The sequence below is a fragment of the Argopecten irradians genome, chromosome 2, assembly GCF_041381155.1.
Source record: "Argopecten irradians isolate NY chromosome 2, Ai_NY, whole genome shotgun sequence".
In the NCBI taxonomy this organism is placed as follows: domain Eukaryota; kingdom Metazoa; phylum Mollusca; class Bivalvia; order Pectinida; family Pectinidae; genus Argopecten; species Argopecten irradians.
In genome coordinates, this window is record NC_091135.1 from 54,167,004 (window position 1) to 54,192,302 (window position 25,299).

A 25,299-nucleotide genomic window follows, 5' to 3' on the forward strand; every position below is an offset into this window, starting at 1 on the left:
ACTAACCCCCCCCCCCCTGCCTCCCTCATGAAGATTGTGACTAATTGGGGCGGGCGGGGGGGGGGGGGGGGGGGGGGCAGTTATCAATTTTCAAATAATCTTATGGCTATGAATTGAAATAAAACACGAGACGTAGGTTTGGTAAATTAATAACACCCGCAAAGAAGTATTAAAAAAAGCTAAAACATAAAATTTTGGCCTTTTACAGTTTTTTTTTTCCTAAAAAGATATATATTGTTGTTAGCATATATTGTGTATTTCCATAAGAGGTAGAAAAGACATGTACACAGAGATTTGTTGTAGTACGTGTAATGCATTTTGGGATTTTTTTTTTTTTTTTTAAATAATTTATCACTGGTTTCCCTCACCAGTGCGGGAAAGATTTTTAAAGGACTTTTGGCATTGATATAACCTCGTTTTAATTTTAACAAATGCATAAAAATGAAAGAAAAAAGAAAAAGAAAAAAGGATAAAATTGCAACTCGTATTTTCCGCGTAAAATTGAAGGTAAGGGCAAGGAAGGGTAGTAACAAAGGTACTATCAAATCTCTGGTGGTGATCGATTATGTGATTTTTTTTTTTTTTTTTTTTTTCATGGTTATTAAAGATGCTCCACCGCTGACAAATGGTATTTTTTCACTATCAAAAACAGAAAGAGACGATTTAGTATTTTCCTCAGTTACAAAAGTTACTTACTTTACACCTTTACCACCGTTAAAAAGTTTGAGCTTCTAATTTTAATTAAAGTTAAAAATATGAAAAATAATTAATTGCATCCCGAAAAAATTCCGTGGCACAATATCCTATATGGAATGAAGTACTGATTGCGCATGCACCAAAGGCGAAATAAATTATTTTATGTTATGTTTTGTTTTAATTAGGCATATATATACACGATTAAACACCAATTATTGTCCAAATGAAGAATATCTTTTATGCTCTCTCGGCGGTGGAGCATCTCATTTCGTACTACATCATAGCGTGTTATTTGTTAAGTAAACAATTCATACTTATATAAAGATAAAAAAAAATAGATGTATTACAGGGATTTTCTATGGCCACTGAAAACGACGGGTTTTTCCCCTGTCATTAGAAATACATTCTCTTCCAAAATATAGTCGGTTTAAATTTATTGACTCGTACTCTATCATCCGGGCCTCGAAATCATGATCTACGGCACCCAATCGCCTAGCCAAACATAGCTGCGCCTTCTACCACTGCGCCACATCGATCCACGTCTCCAATATTTTACAAATAAATTTGTCAAAAGTCAACCTTTATTTTGCAAAAAGATAATAAATTCAGAGATAAATAAACCATCAAATTCTTTATCTAAATCTCTGATAAAGTTAAAAAGTATTTCAAAATGGTAACGTCAAGTGAATTTTATTAGATCATATACAAATAACCAATCTCTCTTTGACTGTTCGGGATGGTTATCCGCATATTGTGAACGGGCACCTGTACCGTATATTAGATGGAAGTAATTTCCGGTTATTTTGATTATTTTGAAAATTCACATCGTTTAATTATTGTTTTCATATAGCTACCACTTGCAATAAAATTATAAATTACGTTAAATAATACAGAATATATCATTGAAATATTGGAAATAAATGAAACGAAAGTAGAGTCTAGTTCTGCAGAATACGGAAATCGGAGGGCCCAGCCAATCAGATTGTTAGACACGAACTTCAAACACAACACTCTCTCAGTTTTTCATCGAGGCGCATTTTGTGTGGATCTAAAGGTACGGTTAATGGTATGATATCAAAGAAAGTTAATGCATTGTTAAAGTTTATTTGTTTTTATTGGTAAATTAGCTAACACAGCGTCGAATTAGCCGCGCTTTTCGTTCAAGATTACAGAGAAATTTGAGATCGACCTCGGCCATGTTGCCGACCCTTTCCTATTAGGTTCGTTGGCCCGATTAATATTTTAGATGGTATCATAGCCAACATGTTTTAATCGGTGTTTCTCTAATAACACACAACGCTTATCTTCTCCATTATATATTTTCAGGGTTGATTGAAACTCGGTATCATACTGTGAACAGGGTGAGTATTCATCTGAATCACCATGCTGTTCAGTGATATGGTATTCTTTGGATATCACATTCACGACTTTCACACATTTTATAGACCTATTATCTTTATATCTGTATAGATACTGGAAACAGCTCACTACTGAACAAAACTTATTCCGTGGTACGATAGTCCACAGTGCAAAAGTTACTCAGTTTTCAGTACTTCTTCCTTAAGGCCCACTAGATCTACCTTTCCAAAACGACTTTTAATTTCCAAAATGGGAATGTAAAACAAGATCGACGATCTTGTAGAGTTGCAAAAGTTATCATCTTACCGTTAATACTACACTCATCATCATCTTCTGAAAAAAATAGGTAGAATAAATGAAATGTTAATTTTCATTAATGTGGGTCGTCTTATGTTTCCCACCCTAAATACCAAACATATTCGATTATCATTGCTCCAGACGGCAAAACAGAGAAATGAATCTCCAGGGTTATCATATATAATGCGCATGAAATTTTGCATATGTTCGGTGTTGTTACCTCATCTTAGGCCATCGATATGTATGTTCCTATATGTTATTAATGTTTTTAAGAAACCTTTATATTTTGCTCCTGAAATGAACGGTAATGGCCTTATGGGCCTTTAATCCTACTGCAGTAGACTACATACTAACAGAGTCAGATTCAAAGGATTGAATGCAGTCGCCCTAAGAAAATTGTTCTAGTAATTGTAAGTGTCAAAAAGGACTTGTTCCTCGAAAAAATATACAAAAGTGAATATAAATATATTCGAAGACAAACTCACTTAAATGTGTACATGTTAACATTAGGAACTTCGCTAATATTTATAAAGGCCCACTACCTTTTTTGAAATGACTTTTAATTTTTAAAAGGGAATGTAAAACAAAATTGACAATTTTTGTAGAGTTGCAAAATGTATTAGCTTACTGTTGATACTACAGATATCATCACCTTCTGAACAACTTAATAATAATAAATCAAATGTTAAATTAATTTTCATAACACTTATTGTCGTCATATATCTTTCACACCTTTCCCGTGTTATAACGCCGGCCCTGACACCAGACTGGGACATTATGACAGATAGATGTCTGATGTAGTTTGAAAGTTTTAATTTCTGTTTTGGAAAGGTAAAATAAAACTACAGATATTATTTACTGGCTTCCAAAGATCAGTTTGACTAAAACTTTGACTATAATATTTATAAGGCAAAATTTTAATTGAAACACAAATTAGCATAAATTTAATGAAATGTATGCCCATTTACCTAGCTAGCGTAAAGTTGCCAGGTAACTTTTTTTCAATGGGGTCCAGAAACAAATTCTGGGTGATCGGATGGTGTAGTGGTTAAGCCACTCACCTTTCACCTAGCCAGCCGGGGTTCGATCCCCGACACGGAAGTGAAAAGGTCAGGGGTCACCTGCCCGATCACGTGGGTTTTCTCCGGGCACTCCGGTTTCCTCCCACACTAAGACCCCTCGCGCGCTTACATCCGGGCCATCGAGAGTGATTTACATAAGTTGTATAACTTGTTTCTCAATTGATGTAAGATAAATAAAGTTCATTATATCAAGTTCTTTGAGAATCAGACTAAGAAGAACAGATCTATACAGAAGATTCATGATATTGGTTTTTAACATTTTTTTAAGGTTCAATAAAACAGAAGTATATTGGTAAAGGCTTCTGAAAGAAGTATATTGGTAAAGGCTTCTGAAAGATGTCTTCAGCTGAGCCTCAGCGAGTGCTAAAACCTGCCAACGGTACCGGTGACCATCATCATACTACTGCAGTAAAACCCAGGACAACAGCAGCACCAGCCAAGCCCTCCGCCCGAACACAACCTGGTCGTGTCTTAAAGACTTCAAATTCTACTGCCACTAGTGGGCCTGGTGTCATTCCCGCAGCTAAACCTAGCACAGAAAAAGATGTGAAAGAGCAAGCTGAAACTAAGGAGCCAACAATTGCAAGGTTTATAAAAATCATATACCCAGTTTTATGATGCTACTAGAACTACTTTGTAGCTATATATATAGGCTTATCTTATTTTAAACATTCTTTATAAAATTTGTCCAAAGTACCAGATGACTTATTTCCACATTGTCTGGCAGCCTTAAAAAAACTTTATATGAAAAGGATGAAAAACCTGAGCTTGTGTGATGTCTTAATAACTCTAATGCCATGTGCCCCTTTGGCATCAGTTATTTATCCACAGGTTTAATTCAAATACATTAAATTTTAAGATTTAAGACACCTTGAATTTGGAACCATATGCAATTTTAGTTGTTTATACCCAGTATATATATGACAACATGTGGATACATGTGGATTCAAACTCATCAGATCTGACATTAATAGAAACAAATTTGGCCTTGCCTTTCATGAAATTATTTTACGAATTAAGCCATAAATTAGTTTTAAAAAGAAATAGGGTAGAAAACCAACAAAGCTTCCATATTTTCAGTCTGCATTTAATTCAAAGTAAGTGAAATTGAAGCCTAAAAAAGGGAGAGGGCGCTTATTGAGATGTGGGCAATTAATGGGTTAAATATGGTATTACTGTCCTTGACCTTCATTTAAGTCATAGGGATCAAAAATAAAAATTAAAAAAAATCATGAAAATACAAATATCTGATATTGAATCTTGTGGCATTCTGTGAAGGTCTATTAGCTACCTGATCTTTCTTAATGAATGACCAGTGACCTTTATTTAAGGCCATCTAGTGTCAAATATGATAGAGTCTTCAAGTAACTTATTACCGTAGACAGTTACATAAAATCCAGAGATCAGCATGCTAAATCATAAAGTCCTGTGTAACATATACTGGACAAAGGTGGGAGCTATCACAGTTGTAAAGATGAAAAATGTTGACCTTTACCTTGACCTTTACCTTGGGTAAATAATTAATAGACCAGACTAACTTCTAAATAACCAAGAGACCTGGCCCCGATTTCTCGAAACAAACTTAAGTAAAAATCTGACTTAAGTCAAAAATATTCATATAAGTTATATAAGGTGAAAAACTTAAGTTTTGACTTAAGTCTGAACTTTTGTTTCGAGAAATTGGAGCCTGATATTGGATCTGTAGCATGCTTGTATGAAGGGCTGCCAAGTTTGTTTTGAATGAAAGACTATGACTTTTAATCGAGAAAACAGCGGCAAAAGATGAAATTTTTCTTTTTAAAATATTTTGATCTTTTCTGTAAAAATCTATATGAAAATAAGTTATATACTGAAAAGGCATTGGACTTACCGAAGTACGACAAACAAATATTTGTTGTCTCAAAATTTAAAAACAAAAATGCCATACATAGAGAGTTTGGAAATGTACACATTGCCAGATCTAGAGAAAAGTTCACTATAAAGACAAACTAAAAAGTAAAAACATAATTTTGAATTGTTTTGAATACATATTCAATAATTGTATATATATATATATATCGATATACTGTACTTGTATTGTGTTTTCTTTACAGGCAAAAATGGTCATTGGAAGATTTTGATATAGGAAGGCCTTTAGGTAAAGGGAAGTTTGGAAATGTGTACCTGGCCAGAGAAAAGTCCACTAAATATGTTGTAGCTCTTAAGGTAATTATGTTTACTGATGGTGAGGCTGAGTGGAAGAATGTCCGAGATCAGTCCACTGAAATATTGTTGTTGTATAAAGGAACAATGAGATATTATTTATTATATCCCCTGCAACAAAGTTAAAGGTTGAGGGTATACTGGAATCGGGTTGTCCATCTGTCTGTCTGTAGACACAACTTTGACCGATGAACTTACTCCACCAAAACTACTTGACAGATTTTTATAAAATTTGGTAAACAGTACAGTGATATAAAGGGCCAGGGAGTTTAGTAAACTATATAGGGTTCTGCAATGTCCCATATTAATGGAGTTATTACTAGATTTGTGCAACAGGGGGATATTAGTCGTCAACTCTGGCGACAATTCTAGTTGATAATATTTTTCAGGTGTGAAGAAGGAACATATACAGGTAGTCCTTACAAAATAAGAATTAGAAAATTACTAAAGTCTGAACATATATATGAATGTAAAATGATTCAGATGACAAATCATATTATAGAAATGATAGTTACTAGGAGTATACTGTATTAATGTTTTATATCTTGTCAGGTGCTGTTTAAGTCACAACTACAAAAAGCAGGTGTAGAACACCAACTCAGACGTGAGGTAGAAATACAGTCACATCTCAGGTACGCCAAACTCATAACAGGAAATATTTAAATTGTAAAAAGACATAAATATATAAAGTGTAAAAGTATATAAAGTTACCTGGTATGTTAAAAGCTTTAGCATGAAGTTTGAATTTGGTCACTGAACAATGGTCATGGTGACCTATTGCGATAGTCTTTTTTTCCATCGTCATCCAACATCCATCGTGCAACCTCTGTTTACATTTCCTTATTTCCTTTCCGCAAATATAAACCAAGCTTAATGAAGCTTTGTATGTAGACTAACATTGGAAAGATCTCAGACGAGTTCTAAAATCAGCTGGATTCGACAGTAATTTACGAAGTTATTGTCCGTTTGCACTAATAGTTATTATTGGACCTTGTGAACACGATAACGAGTAAATATGAACTGAGCTTAATGAAATTTTGTATGTAAATTAACATGGGAAAGATCTCTGACAAGTTTGAAAATCAGCTTGAGTCGTCTGTAATTTACGGAGTTATTGCCCTTTGCACTAATAATTATTTTTGGACCATGTGAATACGATAAGTGGAGTAAATATGCACTCATCATCATGAAACTTTGTATTTAGACTAAAATTACATAGATGTCAGACCAGTTAAAGAATCGGCCTGATTAGATTGTATATTACAGAGTTATTGCCCTTTGCAATTATAAAAAGTATTGGCTAGTAAATAACATAACTAATTTGTATCATATATTTATGTTGTTGTAGACATCCCAATATTCTTCGAATGTTCGGATATTTCCACGACAAAACAAGAGTCTACCTCATTCTAGAGTATGCCCCTAAGGGAGAACTTTACAAGGAACTGACCAAAAACTCGAGATTCGATGAACAGCGAGCAGTTGTAGTAAGTTTGAGTATCACTGATATTGATGTCAGTGACCTAAATGTCAGCATTAGAAATTTATCCAGAGACATTTAAGGACAGCCTTTCTTGTATACAGTGTGTTGCATATGTGAATGTCAATGTTTAATTGGGAGACTGCAGTATACTAATGCTGTGTCACTTTCAAAATAGAGTTCTTAAGCATTGTATGGTGTTATCTCACTGAAGCATATGCATACTGTCAGAGACAACAGACAGCACACCCCACATATTCACATAACACTGTCGACAGGCAAACAAGTCTTCCTACTCCCTTTATGCTGAACATTAAGCAGAAGCAGAAACTATCACTTTTATCGACTATGGTGTGTTTCGGTCAGGGGACAGTACCCAGAGCCTTTTTCACAGGGGTGAGCCCTCAACTGAAGCAGTGAAGGCCAAAAGTGAGGCGATGACAGGTTAGGAGGAAGAAACTCAGTTTGGAAAACTAAAGAGAAAAGATGATATCCAAAATTTGGTTGTCTTTTACAATCACGCAATGGGGGCAGCAGGTACAATTCTAATGCCCTGCCTACAGTTACAAGCATAAACAATAAAGATAATACATAAGATCATTACAACAGTTTTCAAAATTAATTTTTATTGATATTATAGATTGATTTTAAAAATTGTCACTTGGGTGTGTAGAAAAGTAATTGATTAAAACTCAGCCATGTAAGAAATGATGCTTAAAGTCTCATATCATTACGTCTTTATTATATGGAGGAGATGTTACAGTTTCTATTATTCTCAGGTTACCAATCTGTCTGTTTGGTTTCTCCAAATTACCAGATCTCTATTTATTTTTGAATATATTATTTTTTTTTATCTAAACATTTCATGTGTATTGTGTACTGAGTTCACTAAGTCCAGAACCTTATGGTTCATTCACATAGTGACACCCTTTATGACTAGCCAGCATTCTAATTGCTGTGTAATTTGATAAAGAATAACATATGAGCTTGCCTACCCTACAGTACATCCACCAGTTGACGAGTGCCCTGTTGTACTGCCACAGTAAGAAGGTCATCCACAGAGATATCAAACCAGAGAATCTCCTCCTCGGAAACAATGGAGAACTCAAAATCGCTGACTTTGGTTGGTCAGTCCATGCACCTTCGTCCAAGTAAGAACATTTCTATTTTAAGTCCGTAGAAGCTTCTTCAAGATAGCATTAATGGTCAACCAAAATATCCTTCAATAGCCAGTCATGATGCATATAATTTTAATAAATTGTAAATTTGTGATAGTCATGTAAATGTATACATGTAGTTGAACTGTTATTGGCTCACACTGAAGGAGTGATGCATGGCTTGCAAAACAAATACTTCTTATACATGTTTCATAAATCCTTAAATGAGACTTATAGATAGCAGTCATTATTATACATAGAGGTTACACAACGAGTGGTTGTTGGATATGGAATTGATTCCACACAAATGAGTTATTTTCTAAAAGTTACAAAGGACACAAGCTTAAGCGAGTGTCTTTTGTAACTTTAAAAAAATAATTCACTCGTGTGGTATAAATTCCATTTCCAGCAATCAAGAGTCATGTTACCTGTTTCTACCACAATTATATCCGCTTTTAGTCGATAGAAGTGTGATATTTTCATCAGCAAAAAGGCACTAATTAATATTCAAAAGTCATATTTTTGATCAAGAATCCATTCATATAAAATTCATCTAATTGGGAACAACTCTAGGATGAAATGCTCTTCATTTGACATATTATCGAATTCAATTTTTCAAATTTACTATACAATATAATACTCATTGTCAGACTATATAAAAGTATGCAAACGGCAGAACTGTGCTGTTTACTTCCTGCCAAAAAATCATTAAGTTCAAGTTTGTTTCAGAATCGTTCAATTTACCAAAATCACCAGTAAGATCCTTTTCTGCCAAAACGAGTTACAGATTTTTATACCACCCATAAACACATAATGTTTTTTACACAACAACCACGTCACATACTGTATGCTTTCCTACCTACAACAGTCTTGACATCAATGCAAGTCGCGGTCACAACATACCATGACGTCACTCAATTATTGATATCTTTGACAAATGATGACATGACACTGAGAAATAAGTAGTTCGGAAAAAGTTCACCGTGTCAGCCAATTAGAATGCGTACAGAGTTTATACAATGTGTGGTATAAACAAATTGTTAAAGGGACAATTCAGTCTAAGAGATTATTAAAATTTGTACATATATCGGAAAAACACCAGTTCTAATGGAAATTAGATCAGTCGATTTTACTGTGATCTGTCAGAAAAGCCCATGGTGGTGAAATGCGTGTGAAATATTCAAACTTTCTCGCTGTCTGCCATTACACATTGTGGTCGAATATCTTGTATGCCGAACCCTTTCCCTTCCTCGTAGAGTAATGCTACTTTTGTCTAGAACTGTTCAAATCGCTCTGACAGTAGTGTGTTTACCTTATTATGTGAATTGTCTTGCCTAAAAAATCATTTTATCACCTCCTCAGTGGTTATGTAGTTCATTTGTTTAACGTGCGTGACTTTGGCTCGGGTATGGGTACAGCGTACATTTTGTACCTGCTTAATCGTATTGATCAACAATTTGTAATTACAACGGTATCAATTAAAATACTAAACAATGACGTAGAATTTGTCAATATTTCATCTTATATGTTTCATAAGAAATGTAGAACAATACATTTATGCCATATTTTGCTTCTTGGTTATGTAAAAGAATTAGCCTGAGTGCATCGTTTATTTGATATCCTAAGAGTTGAATAACACTGCCTATTGTGGTAGAAAGACTATTATTAGCTCACCTGGCCCGAAGGGCCGGTGAGCTTATGTCATGGCGCGGCGTCCTCCGTCCGTCCGTCGTCCGTCCGTCGTCCGTCCGTCCGTCTGTCCGTCAACATTTCCTTTAAATCGCTACTAGTCATAGAGTTCTGCATGGATTGTAACCAAATTTGGCCACAAGCATCCTTGGGGGAGGGGGAACAGAACTTGTATAAATTTTGGCTCTGACCCCCCGGGGGCAGGAGGGGCGGGGCCCAATAGGGGAAATAGATGTAAATCCTTTAAAACACTACTTGTCCTAGAGTTCTGCATGAATTGTAACCAAAATTAGCCACAAACATCCTTGGGGGAGGGGGAACAGAACTTGTATAAATTTTGGCTCTGGTTCCCCGGGGGCAGGAGGGGCGGGGCCCAATAGGGGAAATAGAGGTAAATCCTTTAAATCGCTACTAGTCATAGAGTTGTACATGAATTGTAACCAAATTTGGCCACAAACATCCTTGGGGGAAGGGGAACAGAACTTGTATAAATTTTGGCTCTTGTCCCCCGGGGGCAGGAGGGGCGGGGCCCAATAGGGGAAAATAGAGGTAAATCCTTTAAATCGCTACTAGTCATAGAGTTCTGAATGGAATGTAACCAAATTTGGCCACAAACATCCTTGGGGGAAGGGGAACAGAACTTGTATAAATTTTGGCTCTGACCCCCGGGGGCAGGAGGGGTGGGCCCCTATAGGGGAAATAGAGGTAAATCCTATAAATCGCTACTAGTCATAGAGTTCTACATGAATTGTAACCAAATTTGGCCACAAACATCCTTGGGTGAAGGGGAACAGAACTTGTATAAATTTTGGCTCTGGTCCCCCAGGGGCAGGAGGGGCGGGGCCCAATAGGGGAAATAGAGGTAAATCCTTTAAATCGCTACTAGTCATAGAGTTCTGCATGGAATGTAACCAAATTTGGCCACAAAAATCCTTTTTGGAAGGGGAACAGAACTTGTATAAATTTTGGCTCTTGCCCCCGGGGGCAGGACGGGTGGGGCCCAATAGGGGAAATAGAGGTAAATCCTATAAATCGCTACTTGTCCTAGAGTTTTGCTTGGATTGTGACCAAATTTGGCCATAAACATCCTTGGGGGAAGGGGAACAGAACTTGTATAAATTTTGGCTCTGACCCCCTGGGGGCAGGAGGGGTGGGGCCCAATAGGGGATTTAGAGGTTAATATTAAAATTCCTTCAGAAAAGAAACAATGAACCTGTATTCAGAACATTACTTGGCATTACAAACCAGGTGAGCGATACAGGCCCTCTGGGCCTCTTGTATTATCGTAGTATTATAACAGTCAATATTGGTGTACAACCAACTACTATATGATATATACAGTCTGTTATATTATTGTTAAATTATGTCGGTCATTGTCCTATTATACCAACTATTATATTATTGTCCTATTATATTGACTATTATATTTATTGTGTTATTATAACAGTCAATATTGTTCTGTTATATCAACTTTTATTGTCCTATTATACCAACTATTATATTGTCGTTCTACAGGAGAACCACATTGTGTGGTACTTTAGACTACCTTCCCCCAGAAATGATTGCAGGGAGTCTACATGATGAGAAAGTAGACCTATGGAGTTTAGGCGTGCTCTGTTACGAGTTTCTCGTAGGAAAGCCACCATTTGAAGCAGCTAGTCATGAAGAGACATACAGACGGATCACTAAAGTGGATCTTCATTTTCCATCCTATGTATCAGAGTCTGCAAGAAGCCTTATCAGCATGGTAAGGTCAAGGATATCTAGCCATGTTTTATTATCCCCCGCCAAACGAAGTTGGCGGGGGATATACAAATGGGTTCCGTCCTTCCGTCCGTACTATTTTTCAGTTTTTCATTTTTTCTGCATTTATTTCGTTAATCTATTTCGTGGGAATATGTGGTTGTACCATTATCAAATTATTTGTTACCGTTTCCAGAGAATAACTCTTAAACCAGAAGAGAGTTTAACAAAACCTTCAATAGAACATTGTTTTTTGGTTCTAGTAGAGTATTTATATGGTTTTTCATATTTTTTTTTTTGCTAATTTTTTACGCCAACCTGGCCCGAAGGGCCGGTGAGATTATGTCATTGCACGGCCCGTCCGTCGTCCCGTCGTCCGTCGTCCGTCGTCCCGAGCAAACATTTCTATAAATCGCTATTGTCCTAGAGTTCTGCATGGATTGGTAACAAATTTTGGACACAAAATACTGGGGGGGAGGCGGTGAACAGAACTTGTACTAAATTTTGGCTCTGATCCACCCCAGGGGCCTGGTGGCAGGGGAGACAGGATGTAGACAGCGCAGGGAGGGTCGGGGACCCAACCCCCTTTATTGGGGTAATAAAGGTGTCCTTTTAATAGTACTTGTCCTAGAGTGTGGCATGGATTTTTGCTATTTTGGGGAAGGTTTTCATTTTTGATCCCCAGGGGCGGAGGGGAGGGGCACCTTTAAATCGATTTTTCTGAATGGGATTGAACCATATTTGGCCAACAAACATCCTTTGGGGAGGGGGACAGAATCTTGTATAAATTTGGCTCTGACCCCCAGGGGCGAGGAGGGGCGGGGTAGGGAACGAAAATTGAGGTTAATAATCCTTTTATACTATTAATTCGATAATTCGGTCATTAGAGATTTGGACAATGCGTTTCTGTTATACCAAAATCTGCCAAGACAATACATCATTGGGAGGAAGGGGAACAGAACGGGTATTATAAAAAGGTCGAGCAGGTGGAGAGGCGGGCCAATAGGGGAAATTGTAAATAATATTATAATCCCTTATTTTTTTTATTTTCATTTTTAACTCCCGCTACTTAAAGTCATAAGAGTTCCTGAAATGGATTATTGAGAAAACCAAATTTGGCCCCACCCACACACTAACAAACATCCTCGGGCGACAGGCGGGACGGGTACGGGAGGGGAAGGGAACAGCGGAACAACACCCGATACTTGGGGTAAAGAACTTGTAAATAAATATTTTTGGCCAACCTCCTCTGCTCTCATGGCCCCCCAGCGGGGGGCAGGGCCATGGGAAGAGGGGATCCCCAGCGAGGTAGGGCAGGGAAGAGGGACATAACGGGGCGGGAGCCCCATTAGGCAGGAAGAATTAGTGGCTTTATAATCTTTTTAAAACTCCAATCCCACCCAAGGGTCAAAATCCTCACACCCCCCTATCCCCCACAACAACCCCCCCCACCCCCAAGGGCCCACCAACACCACCACAGGGACACCCAACCCCCCCCCCCACACCCCAACCACCCACCAACCCCCCTCAACCCCCCCCAGAAGGGGACACAAAACCCATATAGGGAGGGAAGGACAATAGACGGAGGGATAAAAGGTCAAGAGTATTTCTCGAATAGAAAAACTCACACCTTCTTAATATATTGAGAAATTAAAAGATGAGGGAGTCAATAAAATCTTTCGTTCTTTTTTTTACAATAGATACTTGATCATATAGTAGAGTTTCTGAATGAAAATGTACCAAATTCTTGGGCCGACAAAACATCGGGGGAAGAAGCGGGAAAAAAGGGGAAAACGAAAGGGGCCGAAGGGGAAAAGAGCAAGGGGACCGGGAACAGAACTTGTATATAAATTCGTAAATGGCTCTGTCCCCCCTAGGGGCATAGGAGCCAGGGGCGCGGGGGCACATGGGGGGCCCAATCCCAAATCCACCCAATAGCCCCCCCACCCACCCAACCGGGGGGGACCCCATGGGCGGTGGCCCCAGCCAAACCCCCCAACCCAGAGGCCCAACCCCCAAACAATCCCAAACCCAACCCTCCCACCCCACCCTGGCGGGGGGGCGCGGCCGGGGCCCACCATAATAGGGGGGGAGCGGGGGATTCCACCCCTCCCACCCCCACCAGGGCCGACGCCACCCCCTCGGGGGGGGGCGGGACCCCCCCCCCCCCCCCACCCCCCACCCAATCACCGGCGGGGGACCACCTAACCCAGAGGGGCCCCTCCACACCCCCAACCCCAACAGGGCAAGGATAAGGCGAGACTACCAGCGGGCGGGGGGGAACCCGGGTTCAATCCCCGCACCCCCCCCCCCGACCCCCACCACCCAATCCCCCCCCCCCCCACCTCACCCCCCACACCCACCAAAATACCCACCCCCCACCAAGGGGCGGGGCCCCCCCCCCACTCTAAGGGGGTGGGCCCAATCCCAATTGGGCCTTCCCACCCCTCCCTCACCCCCCCAACACCCCAATATACCCCACCCCCCCCAATAGGGGAAAGCTAGACGTGAATGTACAGCTAATACTCAATGGGCGCAGGGAGGGGCCCACACACCCCCCCCCCCTACCCAAACATAGGGGCACCCCCCCTACCCCCCCCAACCCATCCCCACGGCACCCACCCACCCAAGGGTGGGGCCAATCCAAATAGGGCGGAAAGTAGGCTGGTTCTATAATAAAATCCTTTTTATTTTAATCGCTAACTAGTCATTAGACGTTAGAGTTTCCTGCGAATGGATTCAATTAGAACCACATTTGTCTTGGGGAAGGGGAGGTGAACAGAGAACTTGTATTAATAATTTTGGCCCTTTGCAGTACAGCGGGAGGGGTAGAACACGTGGAGCCACATCAGGGAAGCGGGGCAGGGTGCAGGGCCTCCAGGGGTAGGCCACATGGAGGGAAGCACAGTTTGGGCCCAATCCCCCACCCCCCCCACCACCCACCCCCCCACCCAGGGCCCAACCCCTACAACCCCCACCCCCCAAGGCCCACCCCAATACCCTCCTACTCACACCCACCCAATGGGGGGGCAGCGCGGGGGCGGGCGGGGTATGGCCCACGGGCACCAACTCCCACCCAATCCATATCACAATCCAAATTAGAAAAAAAAGGGAATAGAAAATTAAAGAGCTTATCCTTGTCCTCATTAGATAGTTCCTGAATGTAATGTAACCAAATTTGAGCCCAACAACATCCTTGGAATGGGAACTCTGGGGCAACAGGAGAAATTTGTATAAAATTGTTGGCTCTGTTCCCCCGGGTCCGGGGGGTGGGAAGGGAAGCCCAAAAGGAGGGATATGTGGCCAGTGGGAGGGGAGTGAAGGAGGTGAAAAGGAGATGGGGCGGAGGGGCCACAACCCCTGGGGCCCCCCAACCCCGCCCAATAGGGGAAATCGGGCGAAATAGAGGTAATTCTTTTTTCTTTTTTCCGTAACCAAAAATCAGACAACACACACCTTTGGGGGATGGGGTACTAAGTACTTGTATAAATTTTGCTTCTGAACAGGCGGTCTGGAGACAGGAGCCAGGGGGCTGGGGGCCCAATAGGGGGAAATATATGAGGTAAACTCCTTTTAAATCGCTACTTGTCTCAGAGTTTGGCATGGTATTGTAACCTAAAAATCAGCCACAAACAATCCTTCGGGGGAAAGGAAGGGGATCAGAACTTGTTTAAATTTTGGCTCTGATCCCCCAGGGGCAGGGATGGGGCGGGGGACCAACCCACCGGGGCCCCCAATAGGGGAAATAGAGGTAAATCCTTTAAAATCGCTACAAGTCATAGAGTTCTGCATGGATTGGAACCAAAAATTTGGCTTGTAATTTAAATTTCTGCATCTGCCCCACCCATCCCCACATTAAGGGGTTAACAACTAGAATAAGACAAGTAATAGAAAGTGGTTTTATAAAGGGAGAAAAAAAAAAAAGAAAATATTTTTCTCTTTTCCATCTACCAATAAGAGTACCTACAAATCGGACATCATAAAATTATTCGTCTCCCCCATATAACTACCCCAAACCCACCAAACCCCCCCTCACACCCATTCACTATCTATTGACAACCACCACATCCCCCGGCATGGCGCATCGGTGAGGGGCAGGTTTGTTTAAGGCCGGGCAGGGCAAGGATGGGGCGGGGCCCCAACCAATAGGGTGAAAATAGACAGGTAAATCCTTTACTAATTGTCATAGAGTTTGAATGAAAGAACCAAATTTGGCCACATACATCCTTGGGAGGCAAGGGGAACAGAACTTGTATAAATTTTGCCTCTGATCCCCACAAAGGGGGCAGGAGGGGCGGGGGGCCCAATAGGGGAAAAAAGTAGAGGTAAATCTCTTTTCTTCTAAATCGCTACTGAGGTTCCTTGGATGGATATTTGAACAATTTTTGGCAACAAAAACATCCTTGGGGGGAAGGGGATCAGAACTTGTTATTATAATTTCTTGCTACTTCTATGAAATGTAAACCAAATTTGGGCACAAAACATCCTTGGGGGAAGGGGAACAGAACTTGTATAAATTTGGCTCTGATCCCCAGGGGGCAGGAGGGGCGGGGCCCACGCGCCAAGGGCCAAATAGGGGAAATGAGGTAAATCTTTAAAATCGATACTTTCCTAGGTGTTTGGCATGGAATGTAAACCAAAATCAGACACAAACACCTTTGGGGAAGGGGAAAAACAGTACTTGTTTTTAAATTTGGTCTGATTCACCCAGCGGGAAGGAGGGCGGGGCCCAATTTAGAGGTAATCCTTTAAATGATACTAGTCATAGAGTGTGAATATGACCAAAATTTGGCCACAAAACTCCTTGGGGGAAGGGAACAGAACTTGTATATATTTGGATTGGCCCCCAGGGGCTGGAGGGGCGGAGGCTAATAGGGGAAATAGAGCGTAAATCATTTAATCGCTTACTAGTCACAGAGATTTCCGCATGGAATGTACCCATTTTGGGGCACAGCCTGAAATATCCTTGGGAGAATAGAAACTGAGTTTGGATATAAAATTTTGGCTCTAGGTCCCGGGGGGCAGAGGAGGGGCGGGGCCCCCCCCAACCAATAGTCGGGAATATAGAGGTAAATTCTTTTTTATATCGCTACTTGTAAGAGTACTGTATGGATTGTAACCAATTTGGCCCAACAAAACCTCCTTGGAGGATGGGGGAACAGAACTTGTTATAAGTTTGGCTCTGACCCCCTGGAGGCAGGAGGGGTGGGGGCCTAATAGGGGATTTGAGGTTAATATTAAAATTCCTTCAGAAAAGACACAATGAACCTGTATCAGAATTTACCTTGGCATTACAAACAGATTTCGTGAGCGATAAGGCCCTCTCATGGGCCCTATTGTTCTCATTAGTACATGGTTTAAACATGTCCTTGTAGTTGCATGTCCATTGTATGCATGAACATTCTCACAGGGAATCCAGTTGACCCTTGACTTTAAGCAGATTCAGGAGTCAAATCACAAACCTGAAGAGATCAAAACCTAACACATATAGACATGTGCTTCAAATTCAAGAGTCAAATCTGTTTTTGGGATTCAAAAAAGATACTCTCGGGGGTCTAGATCTACTTGATGTCATGCCCGATGTCTTATTTCATCTTTTTTTTTTTAGCTCACCTGGCCACGAAGGGCCGGGTGAGCCTTATGTCATCTTTGGCAGAAATTGTATATTTTGGCGTCCGTCGTCCGACCCAATCAGGGGAAATAGAGGTTTAAATCCTTTAAATCACCTACTTGTCCTAGAGTTCTCATGGAATTAACCAAATTTGGCCCCACGCAAACACTCCTTGGGGAAGGGGAACAGAACTTGTATAAATTTTCGGCTCTGACCCCCAGGGGCAGAGAAGGCGGGGCCCAATAGGGGAAATAGAGGTAAATCCTATAAATCGCTATTAGTCATAGAGTTACTGCAATGGATTGTAACCAAATTTTGGCCACAAACATCCTTGGGCGGAAGAGGGGAACAGAACTTAGTATAAATTTTGGCTCTGATCCCCCCAAGGACGGCAATAGGGGTGGGGCCCAATAGGGAAATAGAGGTAAATCCCTTTAAATCACTACTTGTCCTAGAGTTCTTGATCAGTGGAATGTAAATGTAACCAAATTTGGCCACAAACATCCTTGGGGGAAGGGGAACTACCAGGTTCGTTTCCGGAGCATAACTCTAAAACCAGTAGAGATATTTCAGCGAAACTTCATACACACATTGGTCTTATGGTCTAGTAGTGCCTTTTGCTATTTTAAGATTTTCACTTTTTGTACTTTTTTTCTGTTACCATGGAAACATTGCTGAAAATGGCAGATTGTTGTGTAAGAATCGTTTCCGGAGCACAACTCTAAAACCGGCAGAGATATTTCCACTTCATATAGACACATTCATTTTATGGTCTATTAGTACCTTTTGCTATTTTTAGGTTTTCATTTTTTGCACTTTTTCCTGGTTTTTTTTCATACACATAAGTCTCCACAATCAAACTTACTTCAGCTTTGATATCTCCATTGGCGGGGGATCTGAATGACTATGTCCTTGTTTTTATTATCCATTCTACTGAAGCCACAAGAAGATATTCCAGAGGTCAGTTAATATCTAACAAATTAACTCAGAACAACAGAGTCTTGGTTAATAAGAGTTTTGCTGCAAGTTTTCAAGATATCCAATGGCAATGTGATGCTATACTGTATTTGTATATTACAGAGTTATCTGCCCTTGCAGATAAGTATTGATTGTGAGGTCATGTGTTTGCAAGTGTAACATCATACTTTTTGGAGAGAGAAAAATGTGAATTGCGCTCACAAAATAATGACGTAACAATTGATACCTACCTGAAATGGAGCGAACTCTGTAATACTGAATATTATACAGTAAAACACATTTATAACAAACATGCTACGAAAAAAATGCTTATGACACCATAATTTCTATTTCTGTCAAGGTTCCTATAGTATATTAGTCATATGCATATGCATAACAAACTATGCTTATAAAAGTTATAGGGTTTGTGGAATGTTCAGGTTTAAGTTTTTAGGGTTTGTAGAAAGTACAGGTTTAATTTTAGGGTTTGTGGAATGTTCATGTGTGCATTTAAGGATTTATTGAATGTTCAGGTTTAAGTTTTAGGGTTTGTGGAATGTTCAGGTTTAATTTTAGGGTTTATGGATTGATCAGGTTTAAGTTTTAGGGTTTGTGGAATGTTCAGGTTTAAGTTTTAAGGGTTTGTGGAATGTTCAGGTTTAATTTTAGGGTTTATGGATTGATCAGGTTTAAGTTTTAGGGTTTGAGGAATATTCAGATTGAGGTTTTAGGGTTTAAAGAATGTTTAGGTGTAAGCTTAGGGTTTGTGGAATGCTCAGTTTTAAATTTTAGGGTTTGTGGAATGTTCAGGTTTGATTTTACGGTTTGTGGAATGTTCATGTTTAAAGTTTTATTGTTTTGTAGATTGTTCAGGTTTAATGTTAGGGTTTGCAGAGTGTTCAGATATAAGTTTTAGGGTTTGTGGAATGTACAGGTGTAAGTTACGGGTTTGTGGAATGTTCAGGTGTAAGTTTAGGGTTTGTTGAATGTTCAGGTTTAATTTAAGGGTTTGTGGAATGTTCCGGTGTACTTTTAGGGTTTGTGTAATGTTTTGGTGTACTTTTAGGGTTTGTGTAATGTTTTGGTGTAAGTTTAGGTTTAATTTTAGGGTTTGTGGAATCCTCAGTTTTAAATTTTAGGATTTCTGGAATGTTTAGGTGTAAGTTTATGGTTTGTGGAATATTTAGGTGTAAGTTTAGGGTTTCTGGAATGTTTGGGTGTAAGTTTAGGGTTTCTGGAATGTTTAGGTGTAAGTTTATGGTTTGTGGAATATTTAGGTGTAAGTTTAGGGTTTCTGGAATGTTTAGGTGTAAGTTTATGGTTTGTGGAATATTTAGGTGTAAGTTTAGGGTTTCTGGAATGTTTGGGTGTAAGTTTAGGATTTCTGGAATGTTTAGGTGTAAGTTTATGGTTTGTGGAATATTTAGGTGTAAGTTTAGGGTTTGTGGAATGTTCCGGTGTAATTTTATGGTTCGTGGAATATTTAGGTGTAATTTTATGGTTTGTGGAATGTTTAGGTGTAATTTTATGGTTTGTGGAATATTTAGGTGTAAGTTTAGGGTTTCTGGAATGTTTGGGTGTAAGTTTAGGATTTCTGGAATGTTTAGGTGTAAGTTTATGGTTTGTGGAATATTTAGGTGTAAGTTTAGGGTTTCTGGAATGTTTGGGTGTAAGTTTAGGGTTTCTGGAATGTTTGGGTGTAAGTTTAGGGTTTCTTGAATGTTAAGGTGTAAGTTTAGGGTTTCTTGAATGTTTGGGTGTAAGATTAGGGTTTCTGGAATGTTTGGGTGTAAGTTCAGGGTTTCTTGAATGTTTAGGTGTAATTTTATTATTAGGGTTGTGGAAAGTTCATGTTTTAAGTTTAGGATTTGGGGAATGTGTAAGTTAAAGTTTTAGGTTTTATGGAATGTTAATTTTCAATTCTGGGGCTTGTGGATTACACACTTGATAAAGTTTAAGGATTTGTTTGGTATAAGATATATCATTAAATTTAAAGTATCTTTTGTTCCGATTCCTCCAAAAATGAAAATAGCATGTCGGTAGAGGTATCTTTCCTAATGGTTTTTCAAAACAAACACAAAACACAAAAAAAACTTAAGTGATTTCTTGGGAGACCCTATTGATTGTATCGCTAAAAACAAAATGCAATTTGTTCTTGTTAATGAGTACCTGCATTAAAGTTTTACATTCTTTTAATTTCAGCTACTAAAACGTGACCCAAAAATGAGGATATCGCTAGATAAAGTGCTGGAACATCCATGGATTAAAGACAATTTGAATTCTGGTACATCATAGAACACATTTTTCTGTGTAAAGCACATATGTGATCATGTGGACCCTTCATCAGTTGTATTCGAGGACGGAAATTGTAACAAGGGTCCATTTAAAACAAACAAATACCATATTAATGTCATTATATGGAACAAGATACTCTTTGCTTGGAAAATCTCCCCTTTCACCAGTTGAACTAGTGCTGAAGAGACTGTGCTGTGTTAGGAGTTGTATGAGAAGTGATTATTTATTGACTCCCAGATGACTTGCATTTCACATATTCAGCTCGATAACTTAAAATAACTTATAATCAGCCTAAGTTTGTTTTACCATCTCACAGTGGATATGATGTATACATGTACAGTGGACCCACAATAAATCCAGATGCCGACCGTCCAGAAAACTCACAATCCAGACAAAAATATCAGGGAAAATTATTGGATTATTGACTTAGGTTGATGGAAACCGGCAGTTCAAAAATTTGCAAACTGGACAATTGGGCTTAGGACGGAAATGTAAGGATTACTGGGGGTTCACTAAATATGTTTTCTTTGAAAGTGTATAATAAACTCAATGTCTAAATTATATGTGTGACTTTATGACAGAGATATTTGAGATCTTTTTCTATCTTTTGCTCTCATTGTACGTATGTGATACTTAAATAAATTATGATTGCCCAGTACATTTTAATATTGGGAGCTTAAAGCTAAAGTATTTCAATCAAATGTTTGATGTTTTGACTTGTCTATATTGTTATCCCTGATGTAGAATCAAAAGTCATTCAAGGCCTGCAAATCATTTTATTTACATGCATGCAAACTTGAAAATCATATTTTGGATAACTTGAAATATTGAGGCAGACATAAATGTTTATTAACTCTGTTATTTAATGAACTTGTTCTGAACTTGTTCGTGTGACTGAAAATTTCATTTCTTAGCTACTAGAAGTCTTGACAATATCATCCTTAAAGAATCAGGAAGAAATTGAATGGAGCAAGAAAGATTGTTGTATTAATATGTATACAGAGATAAAAGAAAAATATGAGTTACTAGATTTCCTATCATTTTTATAGTGAGCTTCAAAACAATTTTTTAAACGAGAAATATTCAGAGAAATATGAAAATTGACAAACACAATTGTTTAACTGTTGTGTTTTACCTGTGTAAATATTTCACCAATACAACAGTGTTATAGAAGTATGAAATACTCTATTGTTGATGTGTTTGACACACAATTTTTAAGTCACCAGAGTCAAAGTTTCCGTTGTTCAACCATCAAACTGTTTCCTTGGTTTACATATAAAGTGGGCGTTATACTCCCACAGTTGGAGAAGGTTCACATCATATTTACCGACTTACGTCATCTGGCATTCCTATGGCAGGTTATGATTTGTTCCCGACTGCCAGAGACCTGCTTTGTGAAATATGTTATGATTATACTAACTTTGTACAATAGATTTCGTAGCAAGTTTCCTGGCCCTTTGATGTGGGGTTATGACATGCACTCTTGACTGTGTATGCCTACATGACAATATCTCACTGACATACCTTGTATTTGTACCTCTGGTAACCAGTACATTGTGTAGCATTTCTATTAAATATTATTTTTATCACACAATAAAGTTGTTACTATTGTGATAATTATAAATTGTTCTCGTATTTGTTTTGTCTTCACTACTGCAAGTTTCTAAAACCAGGAATTACACATAATTGTAGCGCGGTTTAACTATTGATCATAAGTATCCAGCTAGTAGGTTCTTGGTGACATAGTCTGACCACATTTCTCCTCCTAATATGTATCATCAGGCTTTGTCAATGAATTTGGTATTAAGAACCCAACATCTGAAAATATTTTCATATTTTTATTTTTTAAAAATGAATAATAAACATGATAAAGAAAGTGAAGATGAAGATGAACATATGGAAAGCTGATATCTGATTGCCTGCCCATCATGATTGATGGTTACAAATCCTATTCTTTTTTAATGAAGAGTTCAGTAAGTTATTGTACAAGATCAATGATATAAAAACACTTATGTTTCCAGACAAAACAGGAATGTTAGTTTGACATTTAATATGAAAAAACATTTGACATGAACTGTAATTTGGAAACCTGTCTCGCAGTATAACAATTTTAATATGAAAGTTGAAAGAAAGGATAGACATTGTAAAAAAAAATTATGGAGATGTTATCACTTATGTAAGACATTTTCTTTTAAATTCAGTAGACTTATGGAACAACTGGACATCATGGGCAGGCGACCAGGTTATAAGGTGAATATTTGCTGAACAGCAATAGCAAAAATAGCCATGAAAAATCATTTATTTGTTGATATGCTTGTATGCGTGCAATAAATTTGCCAATCAAACACTTAAACATTAGGATTGACAAGAAGTACACACATGCACTAATGTTGTACAAAGTTCTTTCAAACTCATGAATATGCAGATAACTCTAATCCACATGCAAATCAAGCCCATGCATATGCCAATGCACCTATTTAATCAAACACATTTACATAGAAATCTACCTCGGTCAGAAAACCTGCAAATCTGACAATTCAATTGTCATGTACAATATTAGTTTTTCTAACAAGCTGTTACAAAGTTCAGAATTCATGTAAAATTCAAATTAATAAAGTCATAACTTTGTTAATACCCGGTACTGTGGAATCTCCTTTATATGATATTGGGAAGATTTTCAAATTGGTGAAAGTGACAGCCACATAGGAGCTCAAGATGCTAATACAATGTATGTTACTTTTCATTATATGATATATAATGGATTATGCATCAATATTAAACAAATCCAAAAGAAAGTGAACCATTATTACATGAAGCTAGAAATCAATGCATTCATAAAAATTACAGACTTCATGTCTAACACAAAATTCTAGAGAACTGAGCACCTGAGTCATAAAACAGATAACTATAACTAGAAACAACTCCTCTATCATTTAGCTACTTCATTGGTTTGTGTTATCTTTACTTTGATTTTTCCTTATTGGATGGAAAAGGTGATGCACATACTATTAAATTGACAGAAATTTTCTGTTTGGTTTTTATCATTGATAAACAATGTACAAATATTTGAATAATTTTATAATTAATATTCTAACACAATTACTATGATTTAAATACAAGAAAAAAATGAAATCTAAACATAACAATATTATTTCTTATTGCAGAAATCCCCTTTATCAATTACACAGGCAAAATTGCAAATAAAGGAAAAAAAATATACAAATAAACAATAAACTGAAGTGAAGAAAACTAGAGGGCGGATGGAAGGAAATATTAGGGTGCTTGGATGAGACATCAGTGCAACAGAATATATACATAATTCACACTGTATTGACTAGATTCCAAACAAGTCATGATTGCCTAGGTCATTGTAAACAAAACAAAAAACGGAACAAAAATCAATAAAACAACTAGTTATATTGGGGGAAATCTACATGGCAAGACCATCCGATAGACATTTACGGGAATTTTAAAATGAAGGAAATATAAACTTTACATCCACACATGGTACAGATGTTTTATCAACCACACTTGGTACAGGTGTTTTAACATCCACACTTGGTACAGATGTTTTAACAACCACACTTGGTACAGGTGTTTTAACAACCACACTTGGTACAGGTGTTTTAACATCCACACTTGGTACAGATGTTTTAACAACCACACTTGGTACAGGTGTTTTAACAACCACACTTGGTACAGATGTTTTAACAACCACACTTGGTACAGGTGTTTTAACATCCACACTTGGTACAGATGTTTTAACAACCACACTTGGTACAGATGTTTTAACAACCACACTTGGTACAGATGTTTTAACAACACACTTTGTACAGGTGTTTTAACATCCACACTTGGTACAGATGTTTTAACATCCACACTTGGTACAGATGTTTTAACAACCACACTTGGTACAGGTGTTTTAACATCCACACTTGGTACAGGTGTTTTAACATCCACACTGTGATGTACGATGTTTTAACAACCACACTTGGTACAGATGTTTTAACATCCACACATGGTACAGATGTTTTAACATCCACACATGGTACAGATGTTTTAACAACCACACTTGGTACAGATGTTTTAACAACCACACTTGGTACAGTGTTTTAACATCCACACTTGGTACAGGTGTTTTGTAACACCACACTTGGTACAGATGTTTTAACAACCACACTTGGTACAGATGTTTTAACAACCACACTTGGTACAGATGTTTTAACAACCACACTTGGTACAGATGTTTTAACATCCACACTTGGTACAGATGTTTTAACAACCACACTTGGTACAGATGTTTTAACATCCACACTTGGTACAGATGTTTTAACATCCACACTTGGTACAGATGTTTTAACAACCACACTTGGTACAGATGTTTTAACAACCACACTTGGTACAGATGTTTTAACAACCACCACTTGGTACAGATGTTTTAACAACCACACTTGGTACAGTGTTTTAACAACCACACTTGGTACAGATGTTTTAACAACCACACTTGGTACAGATGTTTTAACAACCACACTGGTACAGATGTTTTAACAACCACACTTGGTACAGATGTTTTAACAACCACACTGTACAGGTTTAACATTGGAATGTTTTAACAACCACACTTGGTACAGATGTTTAACAACCACACTTGGTACAGTGTTTTAACAACCACACTTGGTACAGTGTTTAACAACCACACTTGTTTGTAACACCACACTGGACAGATGTTTT

The 25,299-nt window shown here is 38.4% G+C and overlaps 1 protein-coding gene across 2 annotated transcripts; it reads left to right on the forward strand.

Moving 5' to 3' along the window:
- The first annotated feature begins 1,628 nt into the window (after positions 1-1,628).
- Positions 1,629-22,192, forward strand: LOC138315962 (aurora kinase C-like). 2 transcript variants are annotated; one of them, XM_069257387.1, is made up of 9 exons: positions 1,629-1,750; positions 2,023-2,057; positions 3,703-4,021; positions 5,528-5,639; positions 6,189-6,268; positions 6,985-7,123; positions 8,119-8,267; positions 11,478-11,709; positions 20,476-22,192. In XM_069257387.1, exons 3-9 carry the CDS (start codon positions 3,771-3,773, stop codon positions 20,566-20,568), a joined length of 1,056 nt encoding a protein of 351 aa, XP_069113488.1. In that variant the 5' UTR covers positions 1,629-1,750; positions 2,023-2,057; positions 3,703-3,770; the 3' UTR covers positions 20,569-22,192. The 2 variants fall into 2 exon arrangements, with proteins under 2 accessions (XP_069113488.1, XP_069113489.1); XM_069257388.1 differs by having other exon boundaries at positions 1,666-1,762.
- The last annotated feature ends 3,107 nt before the right edge of the window (positions 22,193-25,299 follow it).

Coding starts and splice junctions, on each gene's coding strand:
- LOC138315962 (XM_069257387.1), top strand. CDS start 3,771: ATGTCTTCAGCTGAGCCTCAGCGAGTGCTAAAACCTGCCAACGGTACC. Junction 4,022..5,527: donor AAGGAGCCAACAATTGCAAG/GTTTATAAAAAT, acceptor TTTTCTTTACAG/GCAAAAATGGTCATTGGAAG. Junction 11,710..20,475: donor CAAGAAGCCTTATCAGCATG/GTAAGGTCAAGG, acceptor TTTTAATTTCAG/CTACTAAAACGTGACCCAAA.